This window comes from Nicotiana sylvestris, chromosome 7 (genome assembly GCF_000393655.2).
Source record: "Nicotiana sylvestris chromosome 7, ASM39365v2, whole genome shotgun sequence".
Taxonomy (NCBI): Eukaryota; Viridiplantae; Streptophyta; class Magnoliopsida; order Solanales; family Solanaceae; genus Nicotiana; species Nicotiana sylvestris.
In genome coordinates this window covers 10,296,193-10,313,127 of record NC_091063.1, presented here as the reverse complement: position 1 = coordinate 10,313,127, position 16,935 = coordinate 10,296,193, and the positions used below count along the sequence as shown (strand labels likewise).

The following is a 16,935-nucleotide window of genomic DNA, read 5'->3' as shown; positions in this document are numbered from 1 at the left end:
CCTGAATTTCAAATTAACAGCTCAAAAATTCAGGACACTAAGTCCTGAATTTCCAAATGCAGGATACTAAATCATGAAGTTTTAGTGAATTGGCTAATCTTTAAATACATTGTAAATTACAAATATATTTTAAATAGAGGGCTTAAAAGTTGGCTATTGTTGCACTTCCCCGTTATTTTTCTTACCCGATATACATAGATTATGTACCACAGACTATTTTTAATTTAAACGATTAGGTGTCAACTATTTAGGTTAATTCTTCATTTAACATGGACTACCAAGACCATTATGCAAGCTCGTTGATAAAAATAAGACACTTTGGTCTTACTATTATTTTTTGAGGCATAACTTCAAGTTTAACAAGTGTTAACCGCCCTCACTTTTGACCTTAAGGGTTTGATCATGGATTAAGTGGGGTAAAAAATTCAAATCCATCAATTTTCAAGGTAATTAAATGTAATTTCGTGATTCCTGCAACCAACAAAAAAGAAAGAAAAGAAAATATACAATTTATGGCGGGAAATGCAGTAGGGTGCTTCTTTAGCGGGAAAATGATATTATCTCTGTACAAAATCTGACATATGTACAAGTATAATATACTATACTATCATCTTCTGGATTCACAATCACTGCCCACAATTAGCCGTGATTCAAATCGCCTCACCGGTGGCAACAATCCAATGGCTGAGATTCAATTATCCACTCCTCAGAAACGCAAACTCAGATCTAATTCGACTCCTTCACCAATGCAAAGCTCTAGTGCGAAATGGAAATCTCCTCGTCGATGCGTCAAAGACTGCCCTAAGAGTCCTGTAAAAGTAACTCTATATGTATTTAAAATGTATCTCCTCACTGGATTAGTAGATTCCTACTTTCTTAATCTTAATAATTTATTCAGATGCAGGGGAATTTTGGGGATAAAACAATAAATATGACCAAATCACCAGTGAAAAAGAGATTGCCGGAGAGTTTTCTTCAGAAGCCAATGTGGAATCCAAGAGGCAAGTTTTGATTGATTACTATTTTGATATTGCGTAATGAGATTTAAATTGATCGGGATGTGTAGAGGCGAAGCCAGAATTTGAAATTTATGAATACCGGTTTCTAATTCGTTTAAGTTACGGGGTTTTAAATTAACGTCTTGTACATATTTAATAGATTTCTTAAGACTAATACATGGCTTGTATTAAAGCTCCTTGGTTTGCCGAACCCATAACCTGTGTTCTAGTTCTGTCCCTGGGGATGTGTAAGCTAAAGTTCATTTACTCCATAAATATTATGTAGATGTGGAGCAATTAAATGCGGTGAAGGAGGCATTGCATGTGTCTACTCCTCCAGCAACAGCAACTGTGGTGTGCCGAGAAGTCGAGTACAATAGAGTTTTGGACTTTTGCAAACAATCTGTCGAACAAGACAAGGCTGGGAGTTTGTATATATGTGGCTGCCCTGGCACTGGAAAGTCTTTGTCAATAGAGAAGGTCAAGGAGGTCCTGGTTAATTGGGCAAATGAGGTGTGTGTGTGTGTACATTATATAGCTCGTTGTTTACTTGTTGGTTTGTGATGTTCAAATCCAAGGGAAAGACATCCATGCATTAATAAATTTGCAGTTGTTCCTTGGCCAAATCATTAACTGTTTCCATCTACAATATCCATAATTTGTTGGCCTGAACTGGGCTGAAGTGCAGTCAAATTGCTAAACTCTCATCTTGTAGTGCAATTGAAATTTGAAATCAGTAAAATTGAAAGTATATGCTAGAAGTACTGGCGCATCAACAAAGCCTACCATGTTTAAATCAGGTAGGGATAACTTGGATCGTGATTACTAAGATATTTCCATCATAATTGTAAATGGAAGCCGCTGTATATGGTACTTTGGAAGAGGCAACTATTACGGTAGCTGAGCTTCTACCCTCGAATGGAAGCACCGAAAGGTAGGAGTTGTGCGTAATGTTACTTTTTGTAGGCCCTTTCATTCATCTTTCTTTTGGTCTTAAGAAAGGGCCTTCGACTGGCTAGTTTCTTTTTGTCTTAAGAAACCAAACAGTTTATTTTCCTCACACTTTCAATGGCCAAGAGCTAGCTTGTTTTTATTTATTCATTTTGGAAATTGTTCTTCATTTTGTACGAGAAGCATTTGAAGGTTGGAATGTGTTGATCGATTTTGAATTAACTTAGTATATAACTTTTGCTTATGTAACTTTGATAGTTTATTTGAGTCATCTTTCTAACTATTGTAATGGCTCGTTCTAACCAACATTTTATTTGCTCATTTCAGTCAGCCTTGCAGACACCAGATTTATTATCTCTCAGCTGCACTTCTCTGTCAAACACTTCCGACATTTTTGGAAAGGTTCATTATCTTTAAACCTGATTCTGTAGCTGAATTATGCAATCTCCATGTGCTTATCAGCTTATGTTATGACCTTTCTGACAGATACTCGATAAAATTCATCCACGGAGAAAAGCAAATGGTTCTATGTCACCTTTGCAGTATCTTCAGAAAATGTCATCTCAGAAGCAGCAGTCAACTGGGAGGAAGATGATGTGAGTACTGTATTAAATGCTTTATATTATTAGCACCTCAAAGGTTCATTGTCTTTGCTTAACATGATTCTTTTATAGTAATATTTTTCAAGTCAAATTGCATGACAATGTGAATTGCAATGAAGTAATTTTCGCAAGATATAATTATTGTGTTTCTCATGCGGATTTTTTGCTTGAAGGCTTTCTGTCGTTAACAAGCTAAATGCTCAACAGGTTGATAATCGCTGATGAGATGGATTATTTAATCACAAAAGACCGAACTGTGCTTCATGATCTGTTCATACTAACTACGTTTCCTTTCTCCAGATTTATTCTGATAGGTAACACTTACTAGAAAGTCAATCTCTTTCTATATTCATTAGAAATTTTAAGTATGCCTACATTTTGAATTGACAGAAGTAGTTGATTTTTGTTAATCATTGCTCATTACTGTATTCAACTTTTACAGGAATTGCTAATGCCATTGACTTAGCTGATAGATTTCTTCCCAAGCTACAATCCTTGAACTGTGAGTATCTTTGACCTTCACGTCCTACCATTTTCCAAATTTCTTCTGTCTTGTTTAAGTGCATCTGATTTTAAAGAGAGTGCCCAAAAAGTTTCAATTTTTGGATTCAATTCTTAAATGAGGGGGATGAAATTTTGTTGTGTGTGACAATCTTTCTGATGTTTAAATATGTTGACTCCAGCAAAATAGAGAGTGGAGCATTAACTTTCTTTTGTTTGGGATTCTTCCTTGATTTTCTGTAGTGAACGCCTGTTTACTAATTTCTCCTCTTCAATGTAAAATTATGCTAGATAACCCATTCCGTTTGGAAAGGAATTTAATCCCTGACATATGATGCTGTACTTTCCTAGGCAAGCCTGCAGTTATAACATATCGTGCATATTCTAAGGACCAAATCATCCCCATTCTTCAACAAAGATTAGAGGTAAGTCGGCTGCTTCTATTTTCAAACTCTTTCTCTATCTATTTGCTGGATTCTGATCCCCACCGTTTACTCTGTACTTAAGAGCCAGTATTATTTCTTCATTTTGTCATGATAAAGTTAGGCATATAGTAGATGCATTCAAATGATTTGAATAAAACTTGCAGATGAAACCGTTTTAGGGGGTTAGGATACAAAGTCTCAGTCCATTATGTCTTTAATCAATGTCTTGGTACAATAGAATAATGTTGAAATATTAAAGGCGCTCTAATTAAATCTCAAATGCATCAAAAGAAATACTCCAGTTCACGTAGAATCTTTTGTTAGATCTCATCCATATCAATTTTGCACTTTTGAGCTAGTGACTTATTCTGGTGTCATTATCAACAGTCACGAGTCTGCATGGAGAAATTTTATGTGGTACAAAAATTTACTGCATAATAGCAACTTGTGGACCATCAACTTTTGTGTAGTGTTAAAGTGTCAACTTTTTAAGTGTATGTTTTTCTCTGCCTTGAAAACATTTAGATGACCTTAAAGGTAGCAGTACAATAAACAATTGCATAACAGGTAATATATGAGCATCAGACAGGTCACTGTAATACACACAGTTTTTGCATAAGTTACTGTAATACACTTAATCCATTGAGCAAATGAAATATAAGTAACTCACTAACTAGGTCAGATTTTGTTTTTTAGGAGTATTAACTTGGTCAGATTTTATAAGCTGGTTCAGCAACTAGCTGGAAAGAAATCTAATGAATGACCAAGGTCTGGCTTTCAGGATTTCCCATCCGAAGTAGTCAACGTACAAATTAGCTGATCAACTTTATCTGCACAAAGCATGGCTTCAGATCATTTTTCATGGCTTTATATTTAATGAGAGATTTTGTTTTATGTGTACCCTTGATCAGGCATTTCCTTACACTGTCTTCCAGCCTCAAGCATTGGAACTATGTGCCAGGGTAAGTCCACTAGAATCCGTATTTTACTCGATTGCATTTTCTTAACTTTCATTTAGATAGTGTTGTTCTGCGAGTACCTTTATGGCGATCCACTTGTCTACTCAAATTTAAACCTATGATGAAAGACTTATTTCATAATACAGTGCACTTATATTAGTGCTTCTAATGTGGCAGAAAGTTGCTTCTGCATCTGGAGACATGAGGAAGGCTCTCTCAGTTTGCAGGTTGGTGAATTTCCCTGCAAGTCTGATTGACCACAATTTGAGCAAATTTCCTGATTTGATATAATTTGTTGTCTTAGTAAATCTTTACTTATTTAATTGGATGAGATAGCATTGTATTCATTGAGCTATATGCTGCCCGTTGCTAAACCTGCAGGATTTTGCATTGACATACACGTATATACAGTATCCATCTGTATATTAGTCTGAGTTATTGGGGAAGAAGAGGGGTAGGAGAGTAATATAGAACATTTGATTTCTTATGGCTAATATGCTAAGGTACTCTTTAGCAGCTGATTTGTACGTACATGCACTTTGATACTTAAGTTTCCAGTGAGCATGTGATCTTATCTTAATCTTAGATTTGTTAGAAGAGCTTCTTGTACTACTTTTTGAAGTAAACTTGTTTCCATTTTCATTATTGTTTTCAGGAGTGCAATAGAGATGTTAGAAGGTGAAATAAGAGATTCTATCTACAGTCTTCAGTTACCATCATTAAAGATGCGACTTTCTGATCAACAGAGAGGTGGTGCTTGTGATAAGTCGCCTATCCAAGAAAGTGGAGTTGTGAGTATTGATGTTATTTTTTCATCTTTTTATGCTATCAAGGTTTATATTTGCTATTTGTGTATCCGTAAATTACGAGGGTAAGTTTGAGTTTCATATATCTAGATGTCATCCTCAATTGTTTATATATGATAAAAGTAGATAAGTTCACAAGAGTTCTTATAAGCAATCACTAGTAGGAGTTGCATGCATTCTACTTGTGAAGTTATTTTCTTGCTCAAACCTGCAATGCACTTGGTATACATTTATTACATTTTCATTGTTCAGTGAATGAGCTTTTCAGCAATTTGTAATGTGGTGATGAGCAAATAGTAACGTTCTTTCATGGTGCGTTTGGCCCTCTTGTTTTTCTAGTAATAAATCTTGAAATACTGTAATTTGAGGATCTTCTAGAGTCATTTTTCTTTTGTATCATGTGCTGCTATTTTTTTAAAACTTGTGTATAACTTGGAACTCCTTTTAACAGGTCAGGGTTGACCATGTGGCTATTGCTTTATCAAAGGCATATAAATCACCGGTAGTCGATACTATTCAATCGCTTCCACAACATCAACAGGTAAAGTCGTGTTTGTATCCACTACGAGACATTCTTAAGTTACTTAGACATATTTTCACGTTAGTTAGATAGAAGAATTTTGGAGTTTACTTTCTTTCCATATTGTAGTCATCTTTTAGTATCTAGTTAGTGGAACAAGCAATTTAGGTCCCTTGATCTAAAACTGGAAAACATTTGCTACTGCATCGTGGTGAGAGTACACTCCCTCGCATGAAAAGGCAACTAGACCATCATGGCGTCCATGCAACCACCACACAGCTCCACCCAAAAGAATAATAAAGAGAAGAGAATAAAAATTCAAGGACAAAATAGGAAACAAATTGGTTATGAACTCAAAGATCATAGGAAATATCTTTTAGCAGAAGCTTTATTTTTTGTGGTATAAGGAAGCATACAAGTTTTTGGTGTGGAAAAAAAGACCAGACTCTATATTTTGGTAATTTGCATCTCTGTTAATGCTCAAAAGACCTGCTCAATAAAGCAACTCTTCCGTGAGGTTCCCTATGTTGTTATATAGCATAAAGAAAGCACACCCTTCCATGTCAGATGGTAACAGCACATATTTGGTATTCTGCTGCAGATTATACTATGTTCTGCTTTGAAGCTATTCAGGGGGAAGAAAAAGGATGCGACTATAGGGGAGGTAATTTTTGTTCTTTTTTAGCTGCGAGAATAAGTAATACAAGGAAATACATGGGGCAAGACATATCTGTATTCTGGTGCAGCTGAATATCTCATACGTTGATGTCTGTAAATCGACTTTAATCCCACCTGTTGGAATCATGGAGCTCTCAAACATGTGCAGAGTGCTAGGTGACCAGGTAACATATTAAGAAGGGATCTATAGCAAACATTTTTTTTCTTTGATGTGTTCTCAATTAAAGAAGAGGAAGCAGCATGACACAAGGTGATAACTAAAACGCAGGGGATTCTAAAGGTAGGGCAAGCGCGAGAAGATAAATTAAGAAGAGTAACGCTAAAGGTAGATGAAGCAGATATCACCTTTGCATTGCAGGTAAAGAAGCTATTTCTTTGTGCTCTCGCTTCTACTCTTATTTTATAGGCATGTGGTTAAGAGTTCATATTCTTTCATGCATAAGTTATGCACTAGTAATGTGTTACAAAATTTTGAAGCAGGGAATACGTTTATTTCGAAATTATCTTCAACAATTGTGATGGGCGACATACAAGATTACGTATACCTATTTATACATCTCAACGATATAAATAGCAAATTCATGTCCAGCATTTAAGGTAAATTCATTTACTTGAATTTCTTTAGAAGCTAATGTTTGAAGGAGATATATTTGACTCGTCTTCTGTTCCTGACTAACAGATATCGACCCGAAAAATGCAGATCTATTCTACAAAATAGCTCTAATTATAGTTAAACTAGTGTAATCTTTGTACGTACACAATTTGATATAATACCATTTCTCGATGAAACTAGTCCTTGATTTGGCACCCGTTAGTCATCACAATTAAACCACCATGCAACTCATAGAGAAATGATTTCATAACCTTCTTATTATGCAATTCATGGAATACAACATTAAATATATATGAGACACATAGTTAGAACTATGTAAACAACAAGTGCAAAACCAATAAACATAAGGAGAAACAACTATGTATAAAAGCAAAGTTATATTCTGGCAATCTTGTTTATCATGCCTTGTTGTGAGGATAGAGCTTGACCGGAAGTCCCTTCGCCGGAATCGGCATCGGATTGACGACGATCTTCTCGTCGGGAATGATTTTTTCCCACTTAAACCTCTTAACAAGATGGTGCATAAAAACAAGTATTTCTAAACGAGCATATTCTTTTCCAGGGCACATCCTAGGTCCACCTCCAAAGGGTACAAATGTGTATGGTGCAGGGCCACTTCCTTCAAATCTTGAAGGGTCGAATTTCAGAGGTTCTGGAAATACTTCTGGATTTCTGTGTGTAGAATTTGCACTCCAGTATATCTGCAATAAATTTTCAATTCACAAAGAAAAGTTAGTCTCCAATCTCCTTTTTCTGCTTTGGTGTGATATTAATTGCTTATTTATTTGTTTATTATTCCCTCTCCTTCAATTAATTTATGTATTTCTTTAGTTGGTTTTTTAAAAAATGCCACGTTCGGTTCCAGTATATAGTAACTTTCTAATTTCGAACCTTCTCATTTTACCCTTAAATGACACTCCCTTATAGGAATAGAGCTTTAGTTATCGGATTCGGCAAAATCTAGTAGCTTAGGGCAAAATCATGTGTTTGTATTAAAGATCCACTTAATAAGTTAACATGTCTAAATATTATATTTAGAACCTAGGGCCCGTAAACTTAAAATTTTGGCTCCGTCTCTCAATATAACATGTTTAAGACCATAGGATTTAAAGGATATTTTGGTATTGTTACACACATCTTTAGTTTACCACTGTTTTAAAATTCCAAACTCAGTCAAACTAAGAAACATAATTTTTTTTTCCTTACCTTCCATCCTTTTGGAATGGAGAAACCGTTGAAAGTGAAGTCAGCGAGGGCTTCCCTAAAAGCACCTTGGAGGGGTGGGGCAAGTCTTAAAACTTCACAGGCAACATTCCATGAATATCTCATCTTTTGAATGTCTTCCCAATTCAATAATTCTCCTGCAGCCTTTGATTTTGCTATCTCCATTTGTTCTATTTTGATTTAAAAAAGAAAAGAAAAGGGAAGCATTAACTAATTTAAATTACTATTGCTTTTAAAAGCGACTGCATTAACCGTTAAGAATAAATAAAGTTACATATAATTAATTTTTAAATAATTTATAATGTAAAATATATTTTACGCTAATGTGCCGAACTAAACTTAAACTCATATGTTAATCTTAAATAATTTACTTTACTCAAAATAGTAAAAGTTAACAACATACAATTGAAACACGTTGATATTATACGTATATATCTATGAAAGTCAATTAACCCATATAGCCCTCCACCCAACCGCTTAAATTAAAAGTAGCCAGTGAAGGTATAATATGTGCATAATTATGTATATGGATAGAAAAAATAAACATTGAATATGAACAGCCCTTTGTGTAAAGATCGCGGGAAAACCTTTGTTTGTTTTTTAGGAATTGGTAAAATAACAATATTCTATGATTTAGCTAATTAATTAATAGGAAATAATTTAACTTGTTCATGCGCTCACAAACTCGAAAGGGAAATAAAATAAAATTTTCTATTTTTCTGGTTATCTTATCTTCGTTGTCAAATGTCCAAAAGGAAAAGAGAGAATATTTTGTAAGAGAAAAATAAACGTTTTCCCCATTTAAAAGAAATGACATTTTGGGTGAGGGCGATTTTTCCAATGAAAAGTCGTCTTTTTTAAATTCTTAAGTCAAAGGTCTGGTAGTGTTCCTATGAAAAATTAATATCACACCTTAATACCTTGTTTGGTTAACAAATTTGGTATAAGTTATCAGGGGATTAAAATTAGTAGCGGGATAACTTATACCTTATAGAAAATGGGGTAATTAGTGTCGAAATAATTTATACCTTCTTCGTAGAAATTATGCAATTGTCATTTTTAATACTTCACAACATACCAAACAGTGAATAAAAAATAATATCAGGATAACTAATCCCAATATAATTTATCCCGACATAAGCCGTATTCAAACCAAACGACCTAAGTGGAAATTTTGGTAAAATTCTACTTCTGGCTAATTGTTGCGCTCAGTCAAGTCCACGAGAATGTTATATGGAAATAATTTAAAATAATATGCACTCATAGTTATATAAATTTTCTTCACATTATCAATTAATATTAAAATATGATAGCAGGTTAGTTGCCATATTTATCAGGTTATCAATTACCGTTTCTCATAGATATTATTTATATATTTGTAATTATATTAATAAGTGAACTAACTGTGCAAATATTTTTAAAACTATCAGTGCATTAAACACATTCACAAAAGCCAGTATCAAGTTATAAACACTGATAGTATAAAAGGTTTTTACATGATTAGTACGATTCATCCCAATTATAATAGAGCATCCTCGTGCCCAAAGCATTCCGCATTCACGCAGGGTCCGGAGAAAGGCTGCACCTCAGAGATGTGATACAGCCCGTCTATCCTGACGCTAGCATTAGTATAACGTAGACAGTCTAACCTAATTATAGCAGATTAATTATTATTTATATTAAATTATAAGTGACCTGATCGTATAAATAATTTTTACATCATCAGTGCAGAATATGTATAGAATGAAGGGTGAGAGCTTAAGTTACCTTTGTAAACTCCTTCATAGATCTCAGGAAGCTCAGCAAGATACTTGACAATAAAAGCACAAGCAGAACTAGCAGTGTCATGTCCACCAATCAACAACCCTAATATTTTATCAGCAATATCCAACTCATGCATAAACTTCCCATTTTCATCACTTGTCAATAACATATGTGACAATATATCTTGATTTGGCAATGCTTTTCCCTCAGCCAAATCAATCTTCCTTTGCTTTATAATTTCCACAAGTTCCTTTCTAATAAAATTCGAGGCCTTAATAGCACGATTAAATGGCGTACCAGGCAAATCTATAGGAATAGAAATTAAACCCGAAGCCAAAACATCAAAAGGATCAGCAAGTTTAGCGACATGATTAGGATCTTCCACACTTACAAATAATCGACATGCTAACCAAAATGTGTAACGTTTTGCTAATGGAAAAACGATAACCTCTTCTTGATTTTCCCATGATTTAAAATGGCGTTGTGCGATATGATCCATGATTCCAATGTAGCGTTGTAACGCCTCGGGTTTAAGGAAATTAGGAAGCATTTTTCTCATTTTAATAGCTTCTTCTTTTGAAGAAGTTTGTGTTGAAGATGGGAAGATTTTGTCTACTGAACTTGGCCACCATGCTTGGACTAATTTATTTTCATTGGAAAATAAGAATTTATTGCCAGAGGCACCACAAAAAACAGCTGCTTTTTCACCAAAAAGATGAGTTTTAAACACATTGGAAGAGTACTTAGAAATTCTATCAAAAATAAAATTTTCAGGATGACCTTTCCAACCAGTGGAGAGAAACTCGAGGCTTTCTCCGATCACCGCCCAGCCGGAGTTGCCCGGAGGAAGTTGGCCGCCGGAGAAGGTGGATTTATTCTTATTATTGTTGAAGAGAAAGAGGAAGGAGAGGGAGATTAAAAGAATAAAGAGGCAAAGAAGAGAGACATAGAACAACTCCATGTATTTTGGTATGTTGAAATTAAAATTCTTTTGTTACTTAGGGAAATTGGGAAGTGCTCTTGGTGTGAGTTTGTTTGAGTTTGGTTTTTGTGTTAAAGCTAAAGCATATATATAGGCACGTATACATTGTGAGGTAATTGACAATTTGACATATTGTGTAGACTATATGGTGTCAACGAACATTCTTTAATTTGTCTCATCTTTCTTTTTGGCTTATTCCTTTTTCTTCTTCTTATGCCCCTTTTGTCCATAATAAAAATTTCTTTTTATTTATTTTTTTTCTTTCAAAAATATATTTGTCCTTAAGATTTTGCAAGTTTTTTTAAAAAAACCGAAAATGAGTTTTTCAAAATTTTCCGATTTTTTTTTCCTCACTCACAAAATTGCAACATTTTTTCAAGTGAAATGCATATCCAAACATAATTTCAAATTCTAAATACCATTTTTCAACTTAACTTCAAATACTATTTTTTTTCAAAATTACAATTTTAATGTCCAAATGCCTACTTAAGCTTTGATGTTATTTTGGATTTTACTTTAATGCCTTGATATATAAAAGAATTTATATTGTCAATTTATTTTAATATATTATAGTATGTAACCTGCCTTATTTCTAGACTACTAAGTCTAATTTTCATCAACAATAGTTTGTAGTTATCATATTAGGTGATTGATGGTATAGCAATCCTTTCATATTGTTAGGGGAAAATTATTCTTTTATTTTTTGGGTAGGTGAAGGGGGAGGGAGTGTCGTAAAAATTGCACGGGGCGCTGTATTTGGTCACCCCCATTTAACCTATACCTATTTTTTTTTAAAAACTTTTAACTTGTACTCACTTTTTAAACAACTTCAGCCCCCTTTCTCTTCCTCCTCCTCTTCAAAGTTATATCCGCCTCTTCTTTCTCAAACTTCTCCTTCTCTCTTTTCTGCAAGAAATCTGTTACGGCTATGTATATAACATGTATTCACACAACGTTTTTATCTAGGATTTCGTTTTCAAGAAATTAATAATCATTTTTAGAAAGAGCCTCTAGTACTTGGGATTTTTCCAACATAATTTGTGGAGAAACTTATTGCTATAGCCAGAAGCATAATTGAAGCAAGTAGAAAGCTAACCTTGTATATGTGAATTAAATATTTCTGTGTTCAGAAAAAGAAAAATTTGTGTTGTCTGAATGTATAATAGAACTGTATAATGTATTTTCAAATATCATTTGCTTAGCAATAAAAATGGCTGAGCAAAGCTGAGTGTGAGTTAGACGAAATGAGGTTGTTGCATTTCAAGCGGACGATAACATAAAAAGCTGATTTTTCCAGAAAAAACTTCAGCTCTAGAGCTGAAGTTCGCCAGTTACAAACAAAAACTTCAGCTCTAGAGCTGAAGTTCGAAAGTTACAAAACAAAAACTTCAGCTTTAGAGCTGAAGCTTACAAAACAAAAACTTCAGCTTTAGAGCTGAAGCTTACAAACAAAAACTTAAGCTCTAGAGCTGAAGTTCGCCAGTTATAAACAAAAACTTCAGCTCTAGAGCTGAACTTCAGGTCCGACTACTAGAATGCAAGTTTTGCGTGATTGCCTTTGCTACTTCAGCCCCGTATGCTGAAGTTATGCGAAAAAGCGGGTACACTTGTAATTTTTTTTGTAAAACGGGCACAAGTTAAAACGTGACACAAAAAGCGGGTATAGATACAAATGCTCCGGGAATGTCTAGCGAGTGTGTAAATACAACTTCATTCCCTCTCTCTACGCGTGTGGTTGGCTATTAGTTATCTCAATGGAAGGGTCGCGGTGATGGCCCTAAGTTCAATTTTCATGGCGAGTAAAATCCTTTACAAACGACTTAAATACGCGATGAAATATTACAAGTGACAGAATAGATTTGATGCTACTATTCATTGAGATTCAATATTTATCGCTCCTATTTATATATTCCCCTCTTTCTCAATACAAATCATTGAATTTCAAGTTTGTCACATACATAGTTTTTTCTTTTACGCATTTATGTAGTCGTGGAAAAAAAATATAGACTTTCACTGAAGTTTAATATACTTGTGCATAATTTTTAAATTTTAACCTACCCCATTTTGTCAAATTGCATGGAAAATTCATAATAGACAATTAAGCCTCGAAAATATGAAATTATAAATATAAATTTTAATCTTGCGATTAAATCAGCTAAATAAGTTGCGTTGTTAAATTAGGCAAGCACTTTGAAGTCATCGGCTTTGATGCTTTAAACCTAACTTTAGATAAAGTTAAAATAAGTGCTTCTAAGCCAGAAAGTAGGAAATTCGTCAATATAGATGCAAATCCATGTAAAACAGGGTTGGGTATCTTAGAACTTACGAGTATTTCTTTAATACAGAAGAAACACTTTATGATAGTGTATTTTTACCAGCTTATTAATTTTACTTTGCCAACATATAGCAAACTTAAGAAAACAGTAAAGAAGTTTGTACTTAATATTCTAAGCGGAGTTTAGAGAGAAATAAAGTTAAACATTTTGGATTTTAGATAACATTTCTTGATTTTCTATAAAATATATATGCTATCCTGCTTCTTTCATTTTTTTTAGTTGAGGGTCTATCGAAAATAGTCTTCTACCCTTTCAGGATAAGAATAAGGCTGTGTATATCTTACCCTCCCGGAACCTTACTTAAAGGGACTATATTGGATTGCTGTTGTTGTTGTATATATATATATATATATTGTTATCAATCTATTCTGTTAATGGTATATACTCGTGAAATAATAAATAGTCAAAGTGAAGATCTTATTTTAGGTAAATGGGCAACTCCTGACTTTAGTCAATTGAGAAATGGGTAAATTGTTAAATAGATTCCCGGACTATTCAATACAGAGCAAATATACCATTATATCATCCGTTAAAAACTAACCCATTTGTATCTATCGTTACACAAATGGCTCGAATATGCCCTTTTCGGCTAATGTACGGCTAGGGGTGGGCATAATTTAGGCAAATCCGATATCCAAATTGAAATCTAAAATTTTTGGATTTTTGGCTTGGATTTTCGAATTAAGGATTGGATTTCAGATTTAGTTTTTAAACTTTTTGAATTTCGGATTTAGTACTTTAGATTCGTGGATATCCGAAAATTAAATTTTTTTATACTTTATATTTAGTCCATTATCCATGTACCAATAGTAATAAATCCAACCCCCTACCCATTAGACATTATCTCATATATTCAATACTAATTATTAAGTTACTGTTAAAGTACTTTTTATTTGGATGTAGGTTTAGTATTGCTACTTCCTATCGACCTTATTAATGTTTTTATTATATTTTCTTGTTAATAATTTCATTACTTGAATACTTTATTTAGATGGTTGCATCGAGAAATGATAGTAGGCTATAATTATGTAGTTTAGCTATCGTTTACGCTCCAACTTAGCTATACTTTATTGTATATGACTGTTAAATGATAACAAATGGCTCTAATTATGAACTTTGTGGTTTACAGGAACAATTCCTGACTATGAGGACATTAAAGAGTGTTTGGAGTTAATTTGGAGCAAGGAAGGCCAATCGAAGGTGAGTGCGCGCAAAGAAGAAGGAAAATGGAAGGCAAAATTGACCTCCCGGAGCGCGGGCCAACCGCGGCCGCACTCAAGCCGCGCTCGTCAGGCAGAAAGGAAGACAATATGCACGGTCCATCCGCGGCCGCGCTCGTCCCTCCGAGGATTGTTATTTTAGGGGTAAAATTGTAAGTTCAAGGGAGACTCTCCTTGACCTATAAGAAGCCCAACTCGCCGAAAAAGAAGGTATTGAGGTTTTTGAGTCAAGAACAGGCAAGAAGCAAGGCGGAAGATTCGGCATAGAGTTTTTAACTTTCTTCCTCTTTCTTTTATCATTGATGATGAATTCTATTGTTATGATTGTGAAAACAATGATTCATAGCTAAACTTCTAATCTAGGGTTTTGATGGAACCTCTTGGAGGATGAATTTCTTGTTCTGTTAATATAGATTTGCCATAGTATTTTCTCTGTTTGTTTAACTATATTGTGATTGCTATTGATTGAAGGCCCTCAATCGACTGTGCCTATTTAGTATGTATTACTCTGGAGAGAGTACACATTTAGGTAGTTGTTGAACAACATCACTCCTAACGTATATGAGGGATCAATACAAAGGGTTTAAAGATGAGATTAGGGATAATGAAACCTTGAGTGCGATCTAAATGCGCTATAACTAAGGCCAACTAGCATAATTTGGGAGAATATGTCTAATATATTGTTGTAATTACTTGGGAGAGAGTTACGACAGTCAGAGTGCTCACGATCGATAGAGAAGACTTAGGCAAATTTATAGCAAACATAACTGAAATGATTCCTACAAGAGGGGAAATCAGAACCTTAGACCATTCCCATTCTTGCTTACAAACCGTTTACAGCTAGTTCTTAATTACTGCAATTTTATTACATAATATTTAGTTAATAAACATCTAATTTGTTACTCAAATATCTCTGAAAATTGAATACGTGAATTTTTGTGAGTCCAATAGCTGTGATTGATAGGTTAATTCCTTGTGGGGTTCGACTCCGGACTTGTTAACCGGAATATATTTGCAGCGAATGCTTTGTCCTTTTTATAAGGCATAGTTGGGCGTGATCAAATTTTGGCACCATTGCCAGGGAACTAACAGTGTTATTGATTGCAGTTAAAAAGAAGTGAAAAAATTCTTAGTGTAGTCAATTTTCTTCAATATAAACTGATCATTGAAATTCTAATGTTTGTAGTCGTGGTTGTTACAGGTGCATGCCTAGAAACTCCTTAAGAACTGCTGAATTTTTTGAAGCATTATCAGATCCCGAGAAAGTGTTCTAGGCATTGAATTGTACAAACAGGAAAGGTAAATGACAACATAACTCAACCGAACAAATAGAACTAGACATGGACGACGATAATCTAAACAACAGAAACAACATGAATGACCCAAACGATCAGGGTGTGGTACCTCTTGTGCCAGAAGCAACACTATATGATTAGGCACAACCCATCGCTAACAACTTAGCAACTGCCATTGTAGTCCCTCAGATACAAGCAGATTCATTCCAGATCACAAATAACATGCTACATTTGTTGCCGAACAAGGGATTGTTCTCTAGGTCATACGTTGAAGATCCTCAACAGCATCTAAAGAATTTCCTATCAATCTGTGCCACACAGAGGCAACACAACGTGACACCGAAAGCAATACTTCTATTGTTGTTTCCATTCTCAGTGATAGGAGCAACTCAGACTTGGCTTAATTCACTCCCCATAATCTCAATCACTACTTGGGAGGAATTAGTCAAGCAATTTGTGAACAAATTTCACCCACCCAACAAGACTGCTCAGCAAATTGATGAGATATTAAGCTTCAGACAGTAACCAACAGAGAAGTTACAAGAAACGTGGGAGAGATTCAAGGGTCTGCTGGTTACTTGTCCACATCATGGTATTCCGGAGCAGATGTTGGGGCAGAGGTTTTACATAGGTTTGGCAGATAGCTTGAAAGCCAATGTCGATGCTTCAGTAGGTGGAGCATTTTTGAGCAAAACGTTCAGAGAAAGAAAGATCCTACTTGACAAGATGGTACAAAACTCAGGATGAACGACAAGAAATGCTCCAATCAATCCTGTGGTTCACTCAGTGGATTTAGACTCGACTAACTCCATAGCTGAAAATATAGCCACTCTACTGACACAAATGAGCATCTTCACCAAAAGGGTTGATGAATTAGGCCAGAAGCAGCAGGTACACATAGTTAATGCAACTAATGGGGGTTTATGTACATCATGCATTAATCAACCATATGTTTGCTCGTGGAGTGCTGAAGGTGATAACCAACAATATCAGGAGAACATGAATTATGTGGCCAACTACGGGGGACCGAGACCAGGTGGTCAGAATTGGGGTCAGCAGAA

At 34.7% G+C, this 16,935-nt stretch overlaps 2 protein-coding genes and 1 non-coding gene across 4 annotated transcripts; 1 reads left to right on the top strand and 2 right to left on the bottom strand.

Moving 5' to 3' along the window:
- The first annotated feature begins 619 nt into the window (after window positions 1–619).
- On the top strand, window positions 620–7,704 carry LOC104235218 (cell division control protein 6 homolog B-like). Of its 2 annotated transcripts, none has more exons than XM_009788934.2 (17): window positions 620–812; window positions 899–1,001; window positions 1,285–1,511; window positions 2,277–2,351; window positions 2,436–2,545; window positions 2,759–2,865; window positions 2,994–3,053; window positions 3,404–3,477; window positions 4,389–4,439; window positions 4,614–4,663; window positions 5,092–5,227; window positions 5,694–5,783; window positions 6,364–6,426; window positions 6,509–6,604; window positions 6,709–6,798; window positions 6,921–7,037; window positions 7,616–7,704. In XM_009788934.2, exons 1-16 carry the CDS (start codon window positions 681–683, stop codon window positions 6,957–6,959), a joined length of 1,503 nt encoding a protein of 500 aa, XP_009787236.2. In that variant the 5' UTR covers window positions 620–680; the 3' UTR covers window positions 6,960–7,037; window positions 7,616–7,704. The 2 variants fall into 2 exon arrangements, with proteins under 2 accessions (XP_009787236.2, XP_009787234.2); XM_009788932.2 differs by having other exon boundaries at window positions 620–818.
- LOC104235217 (beta-amyrin 28-monooxygenase) lies at window positions 7,285–11,100 on the bottom strand. Its single transcript, XM_009788931.2, has 3 exons — window positions 10,045–11,100; window positions 8,260–8,447; window positions 7,285–7,754 (listed from the first exon to the last, which is right to left on the bottom strand). The coding sequence occupies exons 1-3, from the start codon at window positions 11,000–11,002 to the stop codon at window positions 7,452–7,454; spliced, it is 1,449 nt and encodes a 482-aa protein (XP_009787233.1). The 5' UTR covers window positions 11,003–11,100; the 3' UTR covers window positions 7,285–7,451.
- A 5,264-nt stretch (window positions 11,101–16,364) lies between these two features.
- LOC138874315 (small nucleolar RNA R71) lies at window positions 16,365–16,470 on the bottom strand. The gene has a single exon (XR_011401354.1). It is a non-coding gene; the product is annotated as a small nucleolar RNA R71 (small nucleolar RNA).
- Window positions 16,471–16,935: the final 465 nt, after the last annotated feature.